This window comes from Xenopus laevis, chromosome 4L (genome assembly GCF_017654675.1).
Source record: "Xenopus laevis strain J_2021 chromosome 4L, Xenopus_laevis_v10.1, whole genome shotgun sequence".
Taxonomy (NCBI): domain Eukaryota; kingdom Metazoa; phylum Chordata; class Amphibia; order Anura; family Pipidae; genus Xenopus; species Xenopus laevis.
The window spans coordinates 116,719,511-116,743,050 of NC_054377.1; the positions used below are offsets into that span (position 1 = coordinate 116,719,511).

The following is a 23,540-nucleotide window of genomic DNA, read 5'->3' on the forward strand; positions in this document are numbered from 1 at the left end:
TGGCAAGCTGCCTACCAAGTAGACCTTAAAGTGCATGGCCATCTTATTTCTTTGTATGCATGGGGTTCCCGTAAATCCTAGTGCCTGGGAGCCATCAAATTGGCTGAATCCCCTTTATTTTTCCCATAGATGCTTCACCCACCCACTATAATTGGCTTCTGTTTTCAGATAATTATTTTGTTTACTTCTTCCTGTCTTCTATTTTACGTGTTCCATCTATTATTTTCTACTGCCTGTTTATTTCCCAACACAAGGCTTTCTCAAGCTGAACTGGCATTGTTTCCAGTATCTTTTAGAAACCGCCATTTGGTAAGTGTCTGTCTGGTAAGTGTAATTTCCTGTGTTTTCCTGAAAGAAAGAGAAACTGCAGGCCTTGCGATTTTAATATATGGCTTTTTTTTTTTTCACTGTAAACATCTCTGGGGTCAGGAGAAAAAAAACCTGAGAGAGGCCAGTGTGATTGTGAGCTACTATTTCCCCCCCCCCTTTAATTGAAACCAAATGTTGCTCAGGTTGCATGCTGGGAGTTCTGGCAGTCAGTCTGCAATAGCCAGAAACTAAACTTTTCTCAAAGACAGCTTACATCAGGCACAGTACAGTACCTCCCCGCAGACGTTTCCTTCGGAAAGTGCTCCTCCTCTGGTTTTTCCCCCTCTCTTTATGCAGAAAACGGATGAAATATCTCTTGCTGCAAATAGACAGAAAATTTCACCAGCTGATGAAAAAATGTGTCACCTCCAGAAGGCACTGGGACCCAAGGCTTAATGGAATACATGGAAGTGCTTTATAATAGAGAAGACAGGACTATCAGAGATTACTGTGCAGCAGCAAGGAAACATTGGCATTAAAGGTGGATGGTTCACATATGTGCTGACAACTACAGCCTGGAGTAGCCACTTCACCATCTCTTTTACAGAAATGGACGGACGGGGAAATCTGTTAAAAATATGATTTTTTCCTGCTGATCCTAACAGTAGAGACTGTGTATGCTTAGTGGAGTTCCAGTTCTGGATACGGTATGTATGCTTTACTCTTGCTATGGTATTAAATATAGTTTTACTGTGTTTCAGTCTAGTATTTCTGTATTTTTAATGCACCGTTGGCATCCCATCTTTTTGCCCAATCGTTACTGACTGTAGAACTGAGTGCCTTTGCAACCACCTATTCTACAAGTTAAGCTGGCAACATTCTGCTTGGCATGGAGTGGCTGGATCCTCTTGCAGAACTGGTGATTAAATCAGCAGCAATATAGACACAGAATAAGGGGTAGTGGCATCAGCCATTGCTAATTCCACTCTCTGTGATTTTTAGAGAGTTACTGATATTCTTTATAATCATTCTGTGTGTTCTGAACCAGGGGTGCTTCGCCAATGAGGCGAGTTGAGTTGTCGCCTCAGGCAGCAGAGCCCTACTAGGTACCAGGGGCAGCAAAAATGCTGCTCCTGGTATTTTAAGAGCGAATTTCCAGGGGAGGGGGGGGGGCAGCAACTGCTGCTGCCTCAGGTGGCGGAGAGGCCAGGATCGCCCCTGTTCTGAACCCTACTATCATTGTGGAAACGTGTTCAATACTAATGCCAAGTGGGAGCAGGTATCACAGTCAACATACACTTGTCACTGATGTGAAATCCGTCTCATTATTGCCTCATATTAAGAGAATTTCGAGGTTACAGTTAACCCCAGATACCGCAGCTTTACCTGCTGTTTCTATGAAAGTGTTGGGTACATTTTCTGCTGCTAATTTCATTCCGGGTGCCTGAAGGAAAATTCCAGTTCTCCTGTGTCACGTTTACTGTTTAAGGCTCTGCTGCTTCTCTGTCTGAAACTCACAATTCCTTAATATTGGGACATGAGTTCAGCATTTTTATATTTATTGTTCAGCTACTGTATGTGATAAACTGAATTACACAGAGGTTTGCATAGTGGTACAGAGTGAGATAATAGTGTATGTGCTTATGGAATTTCTTCTCTGCAATTAGTCGCTTTTTTAGGATTTTGTGCTTTCCCTGGTGTACAAGCTGGTGTATATACGTGTTCTTGTGTATAACAAATCTGTGTTTAACGCTTTCATGGCTTGTGATCCTATGAGGTGCGCACTGTTAAACTGAGGCATCAAGTGTGGACTAAAAAGGAGGGGATGTTTGCATGGCAGGCATAACAAGCCGCTCGCAGAGAGTGCCTAGAATCTGACATTATTATTCCGTGTATTGATATTCAATATGTAGCCAGCTCTAGAAAACTGGCATCCTGTAGCCTTTAAGGGAATGTTAATATAATCCTGTTACATGTATGGGATTTCTTATCTGGAAACTAATATCCAGAAAACTCTAAATTACGGGAAGACCACTCCCATAGAGTCCGTTTTAAGAGAATAATGATTTAATTTAAAAAAAAAATGATTTCCCTATTCTCTGTAATAATGAAACAGTAGCTTGTACTTCACTCTAACTTACAGTAGCTGCATAAATCCATGTTGGTGACAAAACAATCATATTGGGTATATTTCATGTTTACAGGTGTTAGGCACCCCCCAAATGAATATCAACCCAAGGCCAGTGCTTCTGTCTGTTGAAAAGTGAACCAGCCCAGGGTACATTTCCTGCCAAACCACTTTGTCAGCTTTCATGATGCTTCCGGATAGCTGGCATGCACAGCAGAGTATAATTTGCCTCCCAACTGTCTCGTTTTCTGAGGGACAGTTTTGACAGCTCAGCCCGCAGTCCAGAGTTTCTTACTTTAATGTCCCGACTTTGTCTTTGATCTCCTGCACTGACTCGAGAAAAAGATACAAAGTTTCTGAAACTTAATTAAAATAAGAGGCTTTTTGGCAGAGAGCCCAGGACACTCAGCAGCTGTTCTTGTATACTTTTGTAATAATTTAGGATAAACAAAGAAACAATTTAAAATAAGCAGGTCTCTTGGGAGAACTGAGGCTAGCAGCTTTATCCTCCTTTATTAGCAAAACTGTTACAACACATAAAACATTGCACTAAATCTCCTAAAATGTGTTCAGAATTTCATAACCTGCCAAATTTTGTAAAATGGACATGGGAATTAGGGGGTGTGGCCATACAATGGGCGTGACATAAACTGTTGCTATGTTCACCGCAAATTTTTGTCCCTCTTTTTGTTTTTCAAATGTTGGGAGGTATGGTAAAGTTTATGTCCCATCTTTACTCTATTGCGCATGTGTGGTATCCAGGACATCTGAAGAGGGTCTCTGGGACACTGATGGTGGTGTGCAGCAGGAATAGCGCCCTGGCCAATCTAAGGTTAACATGATATGTACTGGAGGGGGTGCCTAACACATGTCACTCCCAGTGAATTACTCTTTACTTGTTCAAATTACAGAAAAAAACCTCATCCAAAAAAAACCCCAGGTTCTAAGCATTCTGGATTGGAGATTCAGTAGCTGCATATGAACTGTTTTCTTCATATCTGCTGTATTAAATAGAAATACAGGTATAGGATCCCTTATCCGGAAACCCGATATCCAGAAAGCTCTGAATTACAGAATGGCTGTCTCCCATAGACTCCATTTTATCCAAATAATCCAAATTTTTAAAAATGCTTTCCTTTTTCTGTGTAATAATAAAACAGTAGCTTGTACTTGATCCCAACTAAGATATAATTAATCCTTATTGGAAGCAAAACCAGCCTATTGGGGTTATTTAATGTTTAAATGAATTTCTAGTAGCCTTAAGGCATGAAGACCCAAATTACGGAAAGATCCGTTATCCGGAAAACCCCAGGTCCCGAGCATTCTGGATAACAGGTCCTATACCTGTATATGTATGTGTTCTTACAGCTTGTTAACACAAGAAGTTAGCACATTCCAGACTTTGCTATCTTTACATATAACATACAGCTGCACAATGCATAGCCTGTGGGGATGTTCTGTTGCAAAATATGGAAAAGATTTGCCTCCTAGCAAAAACTGGTGATAGACAGCAGTGCAAGTACATCACACATATGCATTGCTTTATTAGAAGCACCATTGTGTTAAAGTGATGCTGGCATCTCATCGCTTAAAGGGGCTGTTCATCTTTTGGTTAACGTTTAGTTTGATGTAGAGAGTAATATTCTGAGACAATTTGCAATTAGTTTTCTTTTTTTTATTATTTGTGGTTTTTGAGTTATTTAGCTTTTTATTCAGAAGCTCTCCAGTTTTCAATTTCGACAATCTGGCAGTTAGGGTCCGAATTACCCTAGCAACCCTGCATTGATTTGAATAAGAGACTGGAATATGAATAGGAGAGGCCTGAAAAGATGAGCAACACAAAGTGACAGTAACAATAAATATGTAGCCTTACAAAGCATTTGTTTTTTTAGATGGGGTCAGTGATCCCCCATTTGAAAGCTGGAAAGAGTCAGAAGAAGAAGGCAAATAATTTAAAAAACTATAAAAAAAAAAATGAAGGCCAATTGAAAAGTTGCTTAGAACTAGCCATTCTATAACATACTAAGGGGGTTATTTACTAAACTCCAAATGCAAAAATCACAAAAATTTGTGATTTTTTTTTTATTAAGTGTGACTTAAAAAATCACAAATTTTTCGGAATTTATCAAACCGCGAGGATGGAAAAATCCGAATTTGAAAATCCGGCATCTCAGACCTGTCGAGGTTGCATATAAGTCAGTGGGAGATTTTTTTGATGTGCGCTGGGTTTCATGCAATACCCCAAAGTTTTCCCGTGAAAAATCCGAAAAATTTGTGTAAATCCTGAAAATTGGATGAAACATTTGAAAAATTTGTGAAAATCAGATAAAATACCCGAAAAAATTGCGAAAATCAGATTTTTTTCCCGCAAAACAAATTTTCGGGAAAATGTAAACCTTAGCGGATATGATTGGGGTTTGTAGCAGAAAATACTGAGATAAATTCGGATAAATAACCCTCTAAAAGTTAGGTGAACCAGCCCTCTAACCCAAACGTATTCCTAGTTTGTGCCAAAAGTCCAACATTTTTTACTTGAACGTGACACACCGCTACATTGCATTTTGTTGGGTAGTCGCAACCCGTTCTAACAGACCCTAATAATGCTCTTGAGATTACCCAGGTTTTATATGTAAATTTAATGGGACACAAAAAAACTACTTTTAACCAAACCCACCTAGAAAGAGAGAATAAGCCTAGCAGGTCTCATCCAGCAAAAATCATTCAGAAATTTGCCAGTGTATCTTCCCTATACAATTGAATGCGAAAAATGCGTTGGCCACTTTTCCCCATATGGCAATGACATGTGGGGGGATATTACCATAGAGGATATGATGTAGATAATGAAATAGTAAAGTGACTGCTGTATATTTATAATGGTAGTTCACCAGCCTTGATGTGGAGATATTCATTTTGGTTAAAAGATAAATTGGAGCATAGTTTGTTTTACAGTAGCATAAATATGTCAGGTTAAATGCATAATGTTCGGCAGTATAACATTAATATGGCAAAATATACATACGTACTTGCATTTTTGTAAATTGCAAATGTTATGGCAAGTTTTTGGGGGTTTCAGCAAATATACTTCAAATTCGACATTTCACAGCTTAGTTAATATTTCTTAAGGTCCCAGAAACATTCACTCAAGAGCCCTTAAAAAATAACTTTTAGTTAGTGGAATAATATAAAATATAAAAATCCAGAGATATCAAAATCACAAAAAGGAAACCATTGAATAATTGGTTTGATGTAAATGATCTGATCTAGAAAAACATGGAAGTTGACAGGATATTGAAAAAAAGTTTATTGTTGTCCTTAATGTGAATCCCCATTTGGGTTATTGGTAAATAATACTCAAGAGCCTAGAATATCCTGTAAAATATATCCTTATAAATAATGCTTAGTGATGTCATCAGCTATAATGGGTGTCTGACTCACTGAAATTATATTAAAAGTCACCTTCTCACATGTTCTATTGAAAGAACATGTCTATCAATGAAGCAGAAAATGGTAGTGTCGACCTAGGAAGGTTCTTCCTTTTCTTTCCCATTGGTCAGTATTAAAAGTTTCTAAAGAAGAGTTAATATAATGAACTTGTGTCTTCTTTCATCCTCAGCTACTATGAAGAAATTAAATATTTCTAATACAGTTTATGAAGGCAATGAAGGTGTGCCACGTATTTGAATTGTACGTGTTTAAATGACACCGTAACAGAGCTTTTATTGTAGCAAAGAAGGCTATTACATCATGTATTTTATAAGGGAAAATAAGGGCCCGTATTTTAGTAATGCCTAATGCTGTTTTTAGATATAATTAAGACGGAGAACCCCAGATATCCAGACCAGTGTATAAGATTAATGTATGGTGAAGAGTCATGGGTCCAAGTATGAGAAGTTGTGTTTCCCTTGCTGGAATACAAATGTCTTTCTGATGTACAGCATGGCATCTGTCATCATACAAGAGACAAGAAGAGATCTCCATAACAAGCCACATATGATGGACTATATATCAAATTGCCAAATATGTTATGTCTTGCGATAAACAGAATCAGCCAATAAAATATCTAAACAAGCCGTAACTGCTGGGACACTTCCCAATAGCTGTATGTTATCTAAGTGAAATAAGAGGCACAACAAGACACTATTCAGGTATGGGACCTGTTATTCAAAATGCTCAGGGGTTTTCCAGATAACTGATCTTTCCATGATTTGAATCTTTGCACCTTAAGTCTGCTAGATAATCATTTTAACATTAAGGGGCCGATTCACAAAGGGTCGAATATCGAGGGTTAATTAACCCTCGATATTCGACTGGGAATTAAAATCCTTCGACTTCGAATATCGAAGTCGAAGGATTTTAGCGCAAATTAGTGCGATCGAAGGATTATTCCTTCGATCGAACGATAAAATCCTTCGAATCGAACGATTCGAGGGATTTTAATCAAACGATCGAAGAAATATCCTTCGATCAAAAAAACTTAGGAAAGCCTATGGGTGGATCAAGGTTTAAGAGGATGGACTAGGTTTGCAAGGAAACAATTTTACAAATTCACCAGCAAGTATATTTGTAATAGTGGCCTAGGCCTCGGCAGGTATACAGGCCAGATGGTAAATCTACATGCAAGTACATAACGAGCAGGGCACCTTAGGAAGACATTGGGTTATACACCTACCCCAAAATGTGTGTTGTGGTGCTAACCAGGTGCTATGCTGAGCGTTGTAAAAAGGACTCTTTGCTTTTTCACTGCAAGCTAAATCGTGTATTTCTTCCTATGAGTGGTGCACTCCTCATTATAAGCATGTTTAAGTCTCAATATGGTCACCTGAACCTGGTGCTTTCTCTTGGTGCAGGCAGCATTGTGCTTGCTAGGGGCGTTTTCTGGTTAAAATAGTATTGTTTCCCTCGAGTAGGCCCTATAAGCAATCTAAAAATGCTAATATCTCAGATACCACAAAACATTTAAAATTAATGTAAAGTGCAATCATTTAATTTTGTTGGGTTTAGATCTCCGTTAAGTCTCTTGGTGGGCCCCCAACACCCCATTCCAACACATGAGCGTGTCTAAAGAATGAATAATCAGCAGTACCCAGTAGGGTAAGCTAAGTACTAGCAAGTAAAGCCTATGAAAGAAGTTCAAATAAATGTATATTTCACAAAAAAATGTCTGCAATAACCAATGTCATTTTTTAACATTAATTTATTTCTTCTGTGACATTTAATTTTATAACCGGCTCAACTAGCAAATACTGTAACTACTGTACAACAGAAAGTGCAGTTATTCCTTAGATTAACACTTCAACAACTGGCCTATTTATTAGCAGACTTCCCCTGGAACCATATCGGTGTCTTGAAACTTATTGGCCATGAAAGACCAAAAAACCATTCATTATCATTATCCATCATTTGCTCTCACAGAACGGTCTTTCAATTCTCATTTACTAAAATAAAGTCTTTTTAAGAATCTCAAAATCTTCAAATAATTAATCATTTTTCCTCCAGATGCATTCATCTTTTTTAATCATAGTTATTATACATTAAAAAAAACAAAGTTCTTCTGGGAGGTGATCCATAATCTACCATGATATAAGGCAGTGTTTCTAAAGAAATTTCCAAAAGTGCCTCCAGGTGGTCTTGTGGTGTGGGATGCAGTTTGGCATTGCTATACTAGGCAGCTGGATCATCAGAATGGATTTTACTGGGCTTATGAGGAAATGTGTGGTTAGGACACTAGCAATCAACTTAAAGTTCTACCTTCAGAATCTGGATGGAAGGAACATGAGCTGGCAGAACTTTATTTCAAGGATGGAAGTAATTACAACATTTGAGACCACTAAGTAATAATTAGTATATGAAGGAAAATGTAAAACTATGATATCAGTGCTAAATGAGTAATAATGAGTAATAATTCTCTGCTACCATATTTTTCCTCCTAGTATTGCTCTTCTAAAATAAAAAAAAGTAATTTAAAGGGGTGGTACAACTTTAAGTAAACTTTTATGGGGTTATTTATCAAAGTCCAAATTTATCTAAATTTTTTCTGAAAAAAACTCAGACCAAATCCGCTCTCGTTTTTTAGCCTTATTTATTAATAAATTTTTCCAGAGAAAAAAACATGAAAAAATTGTGAAAAATACAAATAGTACGAATTTTTCGGATTTTCCACCCGAAAATATTTCTGATTTTGACTGAAAACTCAGAAATCTTCGGATTATTGCACGAAACCCAGCGCAGATCAAAAAATCTTCTCCCATTGACTTACTGTATATGCAACCTCGGCAGGTCTTAGATGCCAGACTTTTGGAATCAGACTTTTTTCATTCTTGGGGTATAATAAATCCTGAAATATTTGTGGGTTTTTTCACTAGAAATTCAGATTTTATACTAAAAAAACTGAAATTTTTCGGTTTTTGGCATTCAGAGTTTAGTAAATAACCCACTTACTATGTTATAGAATGACCAATTTAAAGCATCTTTTCAAATGGTCTTCATTATTTAGTTTTTATAGGTTTTTAATCGTCAGCCTTCTTCTTCTGACACTTTCCATCTTTTAAATGGGGGTCTCTGACCTCATCTAAAAAATAAATGCTCTGTAAGGCTACAAATTTATTGTTTTTGCTAATATTTATTACCCTCCCCTAATTATATTCCAGTCTCATTCAAATCAATGCATGGTTGCAAGGGAGAACAACTGGAGCAACTGGAGAGCTCCTAAACGAAAAGATAAATAACTGTGTCTCTTAACAGTAATCTCAATATCTTGGATTTTGTAAGGATTAGCAGTGGCACGCACAGCATAGTGTGCTCTGTCCAGCAGTTGAGAAGCCAAGCTTACAGGACATTGCAAATCATCAAGCAGAAAATGAGGTTCACGTGTCATATTCATATATATATATATATATATATATATATATATATATATATATATATATATATATATATATATATATATGACAGGGTAGCCATTAGAAATCACGGTGCCCTGTACAACAAAATTTTAGGGACCCGGTGCACCCCAGTCCCCAAGCCCCACCCCAGTTCCCACTCACTCCACACCACAGTTAAAAGACCACACAGATATCAGCACTAAAAACAGTAAAACCCCCCCACACACACGTTGTAAAAAGCCATTGATAGTCAGGGCCCCCCTATAAGTTAAAAAAAACTGTGTTGCCAGGGCCCCCTATAAAAGCTTTTTTTAAAAAAATTGGTGGTCAAGGCCACCCTACAAGTTAAAAAAAAAAAAAAAATTGGTGCCAGGGCCCCCCTAAAAACAAAAAAAACTGTCCCCCCATAAAAGCTTTTTAAAAATCATTGGAAGAAAATAAAAATCATTGGTGGCCAGGGCCCCCCTAAAAGTTTTTTTAAAAAAAACATTAGCGCCAGTGAATATTTAAAAAAAACAAAACATTGGTGGCAGGAGTATTAAAATAATACATTGGTGGCTAGGGGTTTAAAAAAACACAAATCATTATATAGTTGGGAGTCCATATGTCTTCTAGCCCAGCCAAAGGGACATGCCCCGGTTCAATAGGCAATCAGCACAAAATATTTATATCCAAAGATATATATCCCGAGGCTTGAATCCAGTAAAAACAATTTGTTTATTAGTATTCACATGTTAAAAAATAGATACATACTGACTCCAAATGGTTCACCTTACGCATTTCGTACCCTCCGGAATAACTAATGACTAAGTGTCGGAGGGTACAAATCGTGTAAGGTGAACCATGTGGGGTCAGTATGTATCTATTTTTTAACATGTGAATACTAATAAACAAATTGTTTTTACTTGTTTAAAAAAAACAAACACACATTGGTGTTCAGTAGAACTGAACTCGTGGCTTCAGGACTTCAACTTCAGCTCTTTTCGTGGCTTCAGGTCTTTTCGCGGCTTCGGGACTTTGGCTGTTCGGGACTTCCGCTTTTCGGCTCTTCTGGAGTTTGTCGGTTCATGACTTCAGAAGAGGCAGCAGGGCTTCGGCGCTGTCATGTGGGGTCCGGCTATTTTGAAAAGTGCAGCACAGCCAGGCCCCCCCTTTAGGCCCAGTACAGGCGTACCCCCTGTGCCCACCTGATAGCGGCCCAGGAAGTTGATACTACAGGGCTGATGATTTAACTCTAATAATCTGAGCTGCCACGTAATGAGAATCTGAATTAATTACTAATCAGCCTTGTATTGTGACTTTTCTATTCTCTATATACAGTATGTTGTGAGTCAGCTGCTGAGCTCAGGTAACTGACAGCAGCACAGAGGATGCACCTCTTGCGTATTGGTTATTGGTTGCTTTTTATGCAATTCTTTATGTTCAATGTATAAACCCATTTATTAGAAAGTGTTGCAGAATATGTTGGCAAAACTGCACTGGCCCGGTTACTCCTGTAGAAGATGATCCAGTGCAATCTTTTTTCTCTTCTGTCTTCTTTCCTTTTGGCATGGACAGGCGTATGTGAAGCTTATCCAGACACTCAAACACAGAGAAGACAGACTATGGCGACAATGGATTTCTGCAGCAATACCCAGAGTCAGTGCAGTTTTTAGCAAACAGGAGCACCGAGTATCAAGTAAGCAATTTTTATCACTGTGTCGTGCCTAGCATTTTGGCCCCCGGTGATTTTAATTTTTGTTCTTCTTTAAGAAATGGGTCACACTAGTAGTAAAGCTGAAGAGTGTTCTGGAATAGAGATGTCGCGAACTGTTCGCCGGCGAACTTGTTCGCGCGAACATCGGGTGTTCGCGCTCGCCGGAAGTTCGCGAACGTCGCGCGACGTTCGCCATTTTGGGTTCGCCATTGTTGGCGCTTTTTTTTGCCCTCTCACCCCAGACCAGCAGGTACATGGCAGCCAATCAGGAAGCTCTCCCCTGGACCACTCCCCTTCCCTATAAAAACCGAAGCCCTGCAGCGTTTTTTCACTCTGCCTGTGTGTGCTGAAGAGATAGTGTAGGGAGAGAGCTGCTGCCTGTTAGTGATTTCAGGGACAGTTGAAAGTTTGCTGGCTAGTAATCGTTTTGATACTGCTCTGTTATTGGAGGGACAGAAGTCTGCAGGGGTTTGAGGGACATTTTAGCTTAGGTAGCTTTGCTGGCTAGTAATCTACCTTCTACTGCAGTGCTCTGTATGTAGCTGCAGTGGGCAGCTGTCCTGCTTCTGATCTCATCTGCTGACTGCTGCAATAACAGTAGTCCTTGTAAGGACTGCTTTTATTTATTTTTTTGTTGTTTTACTACTACTACTACTACTACTACTATAAGAGCCCAGTGCTATTAGTCTAGCAGTGTTGGGGAGTGGGACTGGTGTGCTAATCTGCTGCTCCTAGTAGTTCAGCAGCACCAACTTTAATTTTTTTTTTTTAATATTCATTTTTTTTTATTTTACTTTTTTTATTTTACTACCGCTGTAGTAGTGTATAAGTTGACCTTTTAGGCATTATTTGCCCTGTAGGCATTATTTGCACACTGTTTTCTTCAACCCGCCATCTAGCTGTGTGACCTTGTTCACATTCTGTCTAAATATCCATAATATTACCGTCTCCAGAAAAAACACCGGAGTGACTTTTTTCAAGCAGCATTCATATATTTTACGTAATCCGTATCCACCGCTGTAGTAGTGTATACGTTGACCTTGTAGGCATTATTTGCACAGTGTTTTCTTCAACCCGCCATCTAGCTGTGTGACCTTGTTCACATTCTGTCTAAATATCCATAATATTACCGTCTCCAGAAAAAACACCGGAGTGACTTTTTTCAAGCAGCCATAATATATTTTACGTAATCCGTATCCACCGCTGTAGTAGTGTATACGTTGACCTTGTAGGCATTATTTGCACAGTGTTTTCTTCAACCCGCCATCTAGCTGTGTGACCTTGTTCACATTCTGTCTAAATATCCATAATATTACCGTCTCCAGAAAAAACACCGGAGTGACTTTTTTCAAGCAGCCATAATATATTTTACGTAATCCGTATCCACCGCTGTAGTAGTGTATACGTTGACCTTGTAGGCATTATTTGCACAGTGTTTTCTTCAACCCGCCATCTAGCTGTGTGACCTTGTTCACATTCTGTCTAAATATCCATAATATTACCGTCTCCAGAAAAAACACCGGAGTGACTTTTTTCAAGCAGCCATAATATATTTTACGTAATCCGTATCCACCGCTGTAGTAGTGTATACGTTGACCTTGTAGGCATTATTTGCACAGTGTTTTCTTCAACCCGCCATCTAGCTGTGTGACCTTGTTCACATTCTGTCTAAATATCCATAATATTACCGTCTCCAGAAAAAACACCGGAGTGACTTTTTTCAAGCAGCCATAATATATTTTACGTAATCCGTATCCACCGCTGTAGTAGTGTATACGTTGACCTTGTAGGCATTGTTTGCCCAGTTTTTTTGGCCGCAGCCACTGAAGCACAGAGGCCAGAAAAAATATGCCATATAAATGCTGAAAATAGTCATTTTTTGCCATACGTTGACTCAACGTATATGGCAAAAAATGACTATTTTCAGCATTTATATGGCATATTTTTTCTGGCAACTGTGCTTCAGTGGCTGCGACCAAAAAAACTGGGCAAACAATGCCTACAAGGTCAACGTATGGCGAAAAATGACTATTTTCAGCATTTATATGGCATATTTTTTCTGGCAACTGTGCTTCAGTGGCTGCAACCAAAAAAACTGGGCAAACAATGTCTACAAGGTCAACGTATGGCGAAAAATGACTATTTTCAGCATTTATATGGCATATTTTTTCTGGCAACTGTGCTTCAGTGGCTGCGTCCAAAAAAACTGGGCAAACAATGCCTACATGGTCAACGTATGGCAGTTGTTTAAAGAGAACAGTAGATTACTAGCCAGCAAAGCTACCTAAGCTAAAATGTCCCTCAAATCCCTGCAGACTTCTGTCCCTCCAATACAGAGCAGTATCAAGCAGATTACTAGCCAGCAAACTTACTATCATCTGTCCCTGAAATCACTAACAGCTCTCCCCCTACACTATCTCTTCCAAGCACACACAGGCAGATTTTTCAGATACATTTTTGCCCTTGATCCCCCTCTGGCATGCCACTGTCCAGGTCGTTGCACCCTTTAAACAACTTTAAAATCATTTTTCTGGCCAGAAATTTTTTTTTTAGATGTTAAAGTTCGCCTTCCCATTGAAGTCTATGGGGTTCGCGAACCGTTCCCGAACCGCTCGCGTTTTTGCGCAAGTTCGCGAATATGTTCGCGAACTTTTTTTCCGACGTTCGCTACATCCCTATTCTGGAAATGTAGAACTTCAGCAAGCTATTTCTCTTTTTAACCTAAATTACTATGGATAGAAATAAGTCAAATCAACCGGATTTGCAGTGTTTTTTTCTTGATGATGTTTCACCAGTCATCCAACTGGCTTTCTCAATTTAGAATGAATTCTACAGATATACCATGACCTCGATGAATGAGAATCTTCACAAACTAAATGACTATGTTACGTTGTATATTTTAAGGACCAGGTTGGAAAAATACCCATGTACCTAATTAGAATATTATATTTAATGCTATCCACCAGTTTTATGGGATAGTTAAAGAATTGACTAAACCATAAAGAGCCAGAATTAGGTTTGGACTATGTCATGCAAAACCACAATATTTCTGCTGATTCAGTTTGTCTCAACTGTCCAGAGACATTTGCAAGTATTGATTTTACTTGGTAAACAGAGTAAAGAATGGAAGGCTCACAATGAACTGCGGTGAAGATCAGTTGTCAGAATGTGCCTCAATCACAAGAACAGAGGATCCTGTGGTCAACGCTGTCTCCAGGGCTAAACTTTTGAACTCTCCAAAGAAGTAAAAGAGAAGTTATTCAGTACAGAATAAACATATTCAAGAACCTCTTTTGCTTTTTGTCAGAGCATCTCAAGACCGTATATAAGAGAGAGAAAATCCTGTCCAACTTCCCATTTATTTTGGAATGTAGGGGCTGAAGAAGAAACAAAAACCTGACAGATACAGAAAGTGTATATTGCAGTGTCCATAATACAGTTATATATTGCTTTACAAAGACATTATTTCACTGGTGAGTGTATTTGCAACAAGATAATATATCAGACATGTTTGTAATCAAATAAAACAGGGAATGTTTTATTGGTCTACTTAGCAAACTTAATTAGCTTTTTAGGATTTAAAGGAATTATGTCATCATTGCACATAATTCCTTCTACAGTTAAAAATTTTATTCTTTAACTAATGTATTTTTTTCATTGTAATATTGGTGTGTAGGCAGCGTCTAAGGTCATTTTACCTGTTCAGGTGTTTTCAGAAAGAGTCAGTGCTGCATTATGGAACTGCTTTCTGACAGGCTATTATTTCTCCTACTCAATGTAACTGAAGGAGTTGCAGTGGGACTTGGATTTTTACTATTGGAAGCTGTTATCTTGTGTCAGTGTAAGGATTTACCTTGGTGGTCCAGTGGTTTATCTGTTGGCATGCGGGGGCGCCCGCCATTCCTTTAGCCGGGAAGCCCGCCGCATGCATCTCCTGTGCTGGTTTCCTCTAGGGCACGTGCCGCGTGCACTTCCGGTTTTTATAGGCGCATTCACGCTGGTGTGATTACGTCAGCACCCAATGGCATGAAATTCAAACCCTATTTAAAGGAAAATCAGTGTGCAGATCCTTGCCCGTTGTTAGGTTATATTAGTAAAGTTCCTGGGTGTATATTCTTATTTGATCTTCTGTGTTTTGACCCTTGCTTGCCTACTCAACTATTTTGGTCTCTCCAATCCTGACCCTAGCCTGCCTGATAACTCTGAACTCTCCAATCTTGACCTTTTGCCTGTCCACTGACTATTCTACGCTCTCTAACCCTGATTCCGGCCTGTCTGACTAATCTCTTCTTGTGCTGGCCCGGCCAGCCTGTTCCAAGTGGCGTTCCTCCATCCTGGTGAGACGATCATACCCCTTTGCTCGTCCAGAACCATTGGCTTTGCTCCTCTCTTTGCATTGGCTTTGCTCCTGGCCGAGGTGAAAGGCGGCGATTATAGGCAGAAGTGGGATCCTAGACAAGGGAGCTTAGCTTGGGTTCTGGATTTAGGGTGCCGTTCGTGACAGTCAGGGAGCTGTTATCTGGTTACCTTCCAGTTGCTGCTTGGGGAGAAAGGCTGGGGGTGATATCACTCCAACTTGCAGTGCAGCAGTAAAGAGACCACGAGGCTGAGGGCACATGGGAAACTGACTACATGTCTAGCCCCATGTCAGATTTCAAAATAAAATATAAAAAAAAATCTGTTCTTCTGAAAATGGATTTCAATGCATAAGTTTGCTAGAGCAGCACAATTAATGATGCATTTTGAACATGTTTTCCCATGACATTATCCCTTTAAACACATGTACATTTGAAATGTGGCAGGCAAAATTAATATTAGGTAGAATTAGCCAAACATGTCACTCACTCGCATTCAATGGAGGTTTGGTGCAAGTGTTATCATCAGGGAGATAAAAGTTTTTGTAAAGTCACCCCCTTTGTCTAGCAATGATTGATTAGGCACTCTAGCATTAACTCAGCTTTGTTACCTTTAGGGTAAGGTCACACTGGGAGATTCGGGGAGATTTAGTTGTCCGGCGACTAATCGCCTCTTCTTTATGGCAACTAATCTCCCTGAACTGCTTCCGCCTGCTAGAAATCGCCTGTGGCATGGCACTCGCAGCACTTCATTTTCCGAGGAAAACTAAGTGTGACTTCCGAAAACAAAGCGCCACGAGTGCCATGCCGCAGGCGATTTTTCATTCTAGCAGGCAGAAGACAGGGTGAAGCAGTTCGGGGAGATTAGTCGCCCCAAAGAAGAGGCGATTAGTCGCCGGGTGACTAAACCTCCCCAAATCTCCCAGTGTAACCTTACCCTTAGCTGTAACTCTTCCCCCTTTGGTTAGAAATATTATACTAGTCTGAATCATGACAGATGAATAAACTCTTCAGAGAGGGGTTTATATTTGACAATCATGTTCAGCGTTTGGAGAACAGAAACAGAAATGCCCCTCTTGATGTGGGAATAGTGCTTTGTACATTAATGTCAGAGAAGGATAAAAGCCATTTACTGTAAGTCATCTTTAAACACATGGAAAAACATAATCATCGTTCCCTCTGGCTTTTAATAATAGTCCTGGCTTCTTTTTAAAAATAACAAAATATAAATCTTTGAAGTTACAACAAAAAAAAAATTAAATTGCCTGCTTCCTTGTAGGATGTGTAGGATCCATTATCCAAAAACCCATTATCCAGAAAGCTCCAAATTACAAGAAGGTCATCTCCCACAGACTCTGTTTTCCACAAATAGTTCAAATTTCTCCATTAAAACAAAACAGGTTTTTTAGTAGTTCACCTTTAAGTTAACTTTAAGTATGTTATATAATTTAGAATTTATAGAATATAGAATTATTTGCTGCCTTCTTCTGACTCTTTCCAGCTTTCAATTGGGGGTCACTGACCCCATCTATAAACCAAATGCTCTATAAGGCTACAACTGTATTGTAATTGCTACTTTTTATTCCTCATCTTTCTATTCAGACCCTCTCCTATTCATATTCCAGTCTTTTATTCAAATTAGTGCATGGTTGTTAGGGTAATTTGGAGAGATTCTGAATAAAAAGCTAAAAAACAACAAATAATAACAAATGAAAACCTATTGCAAATTCTCAAAATATCACTCTCTACATCATACTAAAAGTTAATTTAAAGGTGAACAGCTCCTTTAAAGGGGCACTATAATAAACGTTTTATAAACTGTTTTGATGTTTTACTTTGAGTTGTTGCTGATTGCACGAGGAGTACTCCCATAATGTATTTCTAATTAAAAGTGCAGGTTTTCTTTGGAGTATATTTATACTGTTTCATGTTGTGTTGATAAAGCAATCAGAAAGGCATTCACATATTTTCATAAAATAAATACAGATAAATGTTTAAATACGCTTCTATTTTATAGAAAAATAAATACTGAGTCTACTCAACGTCTATATTCAAATTTGTTTTAATAATATATTATGCTTGTATATTATGATATTTTTATATGCTTATAAAATAGCTGTGCCTGAATAACATCTCCATACAGAGCTGAGAATAAATAGTTTGACTCCATAGAAATAATATACGAAGAATAAAAAATGTATACCATACCATAATCTCCATTTACATTAAAGTTTTTGTTATAATATTATTAGGCCTATGTCTCAGCAGAAGAGCTGCAGCCACCATGTGTAGCTCACTAGGTATAGTTATTACTGTTGTCTGTGGGGTCATAAAAGACTTTTTTGCCCAACTTAGAAAACAAGTATTAATTGCAAGCCTACTATGGGATCCGTAAACTCATTATCCAGAATTACGGAAATGACATCTCCCACAGACTCCGTTTTAATAAAACAATTCTAATTTTTAAAAATGATTTCCCTTTTCTATAAAAAATAATAATAGAGTAATTTAATAATAAAACAGTACCTGCATCTCAGATAAAATTAATTTTTATTGGAAGCAAAACAATACTATTTGGATAATATGTTTAAATTATTTTTTAGTAGATTTAGGGGCAGATTTATCAAGGGTCGAATTTTGAAGTAGAAAATAAGCTACGAATATCGAAGTCAAAGTATTCTTCAGCAAAATTGGCCATTAAAATCATTCGATCGAATTTCAGCGATCGATCGAAGGATTTTAATTCGACCTCTAAAGACTTATCGAATGGTCGAATATTCAAACTATTTTACTTCGAATCTTAGTCGAAGTCGTAGTATCCTATTCGATGGTCGAAGTATCCAAAAAAAATTCCATTAAAATCGGCGTTCATGCGTGCGCCAGAGTCAGCACACATCGAGCTACAGGGAAGGAGGGGGCGAGCTGGCCAGCTGGGTTGCCTAGGGCGCCCAGCCAGCCTGGCCCGCCTCTGACCTGACCAGATACTACAACTCTAACTGTAACAGGAAGAAGTGTGGAAGCAAAAGACAGAACTCTGTCTGTTAATTGGCTCATGTGACCTAACATGTATGGTTTATTTGGTTTGTATGTGTGCACAGTCAATCCTACGATCCCAGGGAGCGGCCCTTATTTTTTTAAATGGCAATTCTCTATTTATGATTACCCAATGGCACATACTAATAGAAAAGTATATTATTATGAAAATGGTTTATTTACATGAAGCAGGGTTTTATATATGAGCTGTTTTATGCAATATCTTTTTATAGAGACCTACATTGTTTGGGGGGGGTATAGATTTCCTTTAATAAATACACCCCTGTATGTACATATTACTATACAGTTAGATATCCATATATTGTTGACGTATAATGCCAAGCAAACACTATTTGTAAATCAGAAACTGCGGGAGGGTCAAGGGGGCATTGCAGAATTTAAAAAATGCCTTCAGAAGCTGAAGCTCAGGTTTGGTGCATTGAATGGGGCCTGTTCGTGTAAACCCTGTGTTTGGCCTTTAAGAGTCCCCCTCACAAACGTTTTTTTGCATATTTTTTTAGACGTGTGAGATTTCAATATTTGCGAGTGATCTTGCTTTTCCTGGAGAGTTACCTGGTGGAACTGTGTTAATCTCGCTGCAGGCTCCATACAGAGCCTCTTTGTTCCTGGAAAAGGTCCCCACAAGCAAAGACTGTTTTCTGATGTTGCCTGTACTTATATTGCTTAACCCCATCCCTGCAGCGGAGTCCAATGTCACATTTCTCTGCATGGCCAAATAGTATCTTTTTGTGCGGCTTAAAAAATGGTGAGAATGTAAACGAGCCTCAAAGGTTTGTTATTGTTTTTGCATGGCGGTGGGGTGGTGGTGGTTGCATACCCTGCAGGAGTTTGTTCATTTCAAGATTATTGATATCCTACAGACTTCAACCCTGATATAATACATACCAGTGTATGTGATGCACCTGATATACTGAGAATAACACACCATGGAGCCATTGCTAAATTAACATCCCCCCTATAGCTAACGTGTGGTCACTGGGGGAACAAAACTGGTATTATCATGGTGTGCACCATCTCCCACATCTCATGCACACGTTCAGTGTGAGACAGCTGTTGGCACCCTTTGCTTGGAAATGTTCAATGGCTCTTGATCGCCGGAAAATCATAGTCACCTACATGTGTTTGTGATATGTTAATGAGTTGGCTGGCCAAGGCTAAAAGGCATACAGCGCGGAATTATGAGTAAAAACAAGCAAGCAGGTAAGCACAAATAAAATCTATTGCTAGGACCAGCCTGGCATGAAGCCGTAAAGCCGGGCACATCACACTATGTACAGTGACTATATACCAGTATACATACTCATAAATGTTTCTCACACAAGCTACCTTTTTACAACGTAATACAGTAGACATAACGCCTTTTATAGGCTGCATAGGACCCTGTGTAATGCTGCACCCATCATAAACTCTGATAACAACATGATAATTAGAAATTTTAAAATGATTAAAGGGCACGTCAACCCCAAAATACAAATTTGCCAAATAAAAGAAAACATTAATCGAAACAACTTTGCAATATACATTCATTACAATTTTTCGACGGTTTTTAAGTTATTTGTATATGGATTGCAATTGAAAGCAGTGTTTGTGTGTCCCTTTCTATTCTCTGTCCTGATGTTTAAGACTGCTGCTACAATGTAAAACAAGGTAGGTGATTAACAGACCTGTCTTTGCTGGGGGACTAAGACTTTTGCAACATTGTTTAAAAAGTAACAACTGGGAGTTAAGCCAATACTGCTTTCAATAGCAATTTTTTTTTTACGAATAACTTATCACTGAAAATTTGCAATGCATATATATTGGAAAGTTGCTTACTATTATGTATTATATTATTAGGCAAATTTTTATTTTGGGGTTGACTTGCCCATTAAATAGTCTGCCTGTGTCAGCAATTATAAATTCTAGGGCTAGCTGAGACATGCTCATTGTCACGGTCGGCACCCAACACCAGAACAAATGGTAAGCACCCTGGTCTGTAGTGTGATCACCTTTGGCCTCGGGAGGAGCCCTCAGCTACTTGGATGCCACAAGGACTTAAACGAGAGGTGCAAAGCTAGAGGTTCTAGATAGACAGAGGGGCACGACTGTTTAGCAAAGTCTTTTGGCAGAAGGTTGTGGTACAAGACGTTAGGCAAAAGAGTAGTCAGATCAGGCCGGGTCGGGGCAGGCAGAGAATAAACGTAGTCAGGCAGACAAGGGTCAAACCAGGAAGTCAATCAGAGGGCTTACGCAGAAGAGGTAGTCGGTATTCAGGCAAGGGTCAGAATCCAGAGGTCAGAATAGTCAGAAGCCAGGCAGGGGGTCACAACAGGAATCAATACAGAATAATCAGAAGCTCAAAAGCACAGAAGCACCAGGAACAAGATCCTATAACAGGCAATGTGTAGAAATGCGTTTTGGCTTTAAATATTTTCAAATTTCAGTAAGCGGCGCACCACGCACCCTAACTATTTTATTTGCGGCCCAGAGGAGCGGCGGCGTGGCGGGCGTCCCCGCCGAGGAGGCTGCAGGCGTCCCTGCAGACCTCCTCCCACTAGACCACCAGGGTGAGTTATCACACTCATCAGTTCAGCTTTGAGCTTTCCAGCGCCATAATCCTGTAGAAATGCAATAGGGCTCATTTACAAACACAAGTGCAAATCCGCATACTGATATCACTGATCCACTGGTTCTGTCTGCTCTAATGAATTCCATACAAGATGCAAAATACAGGATGCATGGACACAAGGGAGCACAGGAATTAATACCTGCTTTGTGGAGGTGCTACTTATAGGCCTACACCTACACACGAACAAACAGTGACTCTTACACTGATACTTTTCACAGCCTGTACAGCAACTTGCACATGATTTATCATTTCTGTTCTCTGCTTTGCCACCTGAGACCTATTCGGCAGACTCGTCAGATGGGTGATATTCTTGGAATAACCATTTCTTGTAGACTGCTGGGGTGTCCTGGGTACTCATCTCTCTATCTCTGGCCCTTTGATGGTCTACACAATTTTTCTAAAATGTACTTTATTATTTGAGCAAGCTGCTTCAGAAATCATCCAACTGGCCTTAGACTAATGTATTATCCGGAAACCTGTTATCCAGAAAGCTCCAAATTACGGAATGGCCGTCTCCTGTAGACTCCATTTTATCCAAATAATCCAGATTTCTTAAAATTTTCCTTTTTCTCTGTAATATTCAAACAGTACCTTGTAATTGATCCAAACTAAGATATAATGAATCCTTATTGGCATCAAAACGAGCATATTGTGTTTCTTTAATGTTTACATGATTTTCTAGAAGATTTAAGGTATGAAAATCCAAATTACAGAAAGATCCATTATCCGGAAACCCCCTCGTCCCGAGCATTCTGGTAACAGGTCCCATACCTGTATAATGTTTATGAGGTTATGCAGCATGGTGATAAAGCAGAATAAATGTCCTCTGGCCAATAAGTGTAACACCTTAGGAGCCAATGATAATAAACATAGACTAATGATGATATACAGTACATAGTGATGACATCTTGTATGGGCACTTTAAGAACTAGGGGTATAAAAGTCTGCCCAATAGCTAATACTGTCCGATTCCACTTAGCTATTTTTCTTATTCACTGTGATTTATTCTGAACAAAAAAAAAAAAACCTGTATAATACAGATGTTGCTTGTGGTCAAATGTAATCAACATAAGAAGTCTGAAAACTTCATCACAGAAGAATATGATGTTATTTAACCACATAAAAATATTATTGGCAGGCCTTAATGAAGTAACTTAGAGACATTTTAAAAACAAGAGAAAAACAAACACCAACATGGGAACTTTGAGAGTCTTTTTGGTGTGAAATCATCTTCACAGAATGTAATATAGCAACAGTGACCAGACCCTGGGATCCAGCTTGTTATTTTCCTTTAAAAGTGCTGAATTACAGATCAGATGACTGCAAAGTAAAAATTTCCATTTCTTCAAAACAAAATCCCAGGGAGTTTGCTGTATGGTTGTTCTGTTCTAGTAAAGCAGTTGTAGTGAAAGTAAAGCAAAAGTTTGGAGGCTTGAAAGAACTCTCATACAGAGGCATGCTTCAACCTACCCTGGAATTGTGCCTTATTTGAATTACAGTTACATCATACCCCTTCTGTGATTGTTTTCTGCATGGATACATAAAATATTCAGGATGTTTTAGACCAAGGGTCCCCGTGAGCCACATTCATATGTAAAAAGAGTTGTTGAGCAACACAATTATGTAAAAAGTTCCTGTGGGTGCCAAATAAAGGATATGATTGGCTATTTGGCAGACCTATGGGGGTTGGCAGCCTACAGGAGGTCCTGTTTGCCCATAAATCTGTTTTTTTATGGAACAAAAACTTGCCTCCAAGCCTAGATTCAAAAATAAACACCTACTTTGAAGCCACTGAGCGCAACATCCAAGGGATTTGTGAGCAACATGTTGCTCAAGAGCCACTGGTTGAGGATCACTGTTTCAGACCATGTCCTTGATTTGTTTTTGCCAACCACTTCCAGGGTCTGTTTGCATGGACATTCCCAGCAAAATCAGGTCAGTTGGCTGGAAAGCGTTGTTGTGTTAAAGGCATAGTTACCTTAGTTTAGAATGTTATAGCAACCTAACAAACAGATAATAGCTGCTGAAATTCAGGAAAAAGCTAAATACTTCAAGAAAAACACAAATTATGAGAAATGAAGATCAGGTGTGAATTGTCTCTTGTGTGGATAATTCAAAGGTGAACAACCCCTTCAATGTCTTGATGTTTAGAATTAATACTGTTTGTTATACCTAGAAATAAGATCATTATTGACAACTGTCCCTATATCACTCCGGGCCAGGTTTTGATCCAAAGAGGATTATGTAATAAAAGGTGCAAGGTTTGCTACAGGCCTAGTCCCCTACAGCAACAAATCAGCAGTCACTAGTCACCTGTTTGGAAAAATAAAAACATATTGGTATGGTTTTTATTTTTGTGAATTATTTGTTTAAAATTGAGTCTATGGGAGATGAACCTCCTGTAATTCAGAACTTTCTGGATAATGGATTCCTTACCTGTAAGACACTTGGGCACATTTTCTGCTTTCTTTTAGAAAAATACACATGCCCCTAGAATTGTCCTTGGTTT

General features: G+C 38.9%; 1 protein-coding gene across 2 annotated transcripts in view; it reads left to right on the plus strand.

The window, feature by feature from the left end:
* Positions 1 to 356: 356 nt before the first annotated feature.
* Positions 357 to 23,540, plus strand: part of ddr2.L (discoidin domain receptor tyrosine kinase 2 L homeolog) — a 45,102-nt gene continuing 21,918 nt past the window's right edge. The window contains exon 1 of one of the 2 annotated variants that reach the window (XM_041590692.1): positions 357 to 1,016. In XM_041590692.1, coding sequence (XP_041446626.1) covers positions 987 to 1,016 — 30 coding nt within the window. In that variant the 5' untranslated portion in view covers positions 357 to 986. The remainder of the gene's footprint in view (positions 1,017 to 23,540) is intronic. The other variant, XM_018258793.2, reaches the window with a different exon arrangement.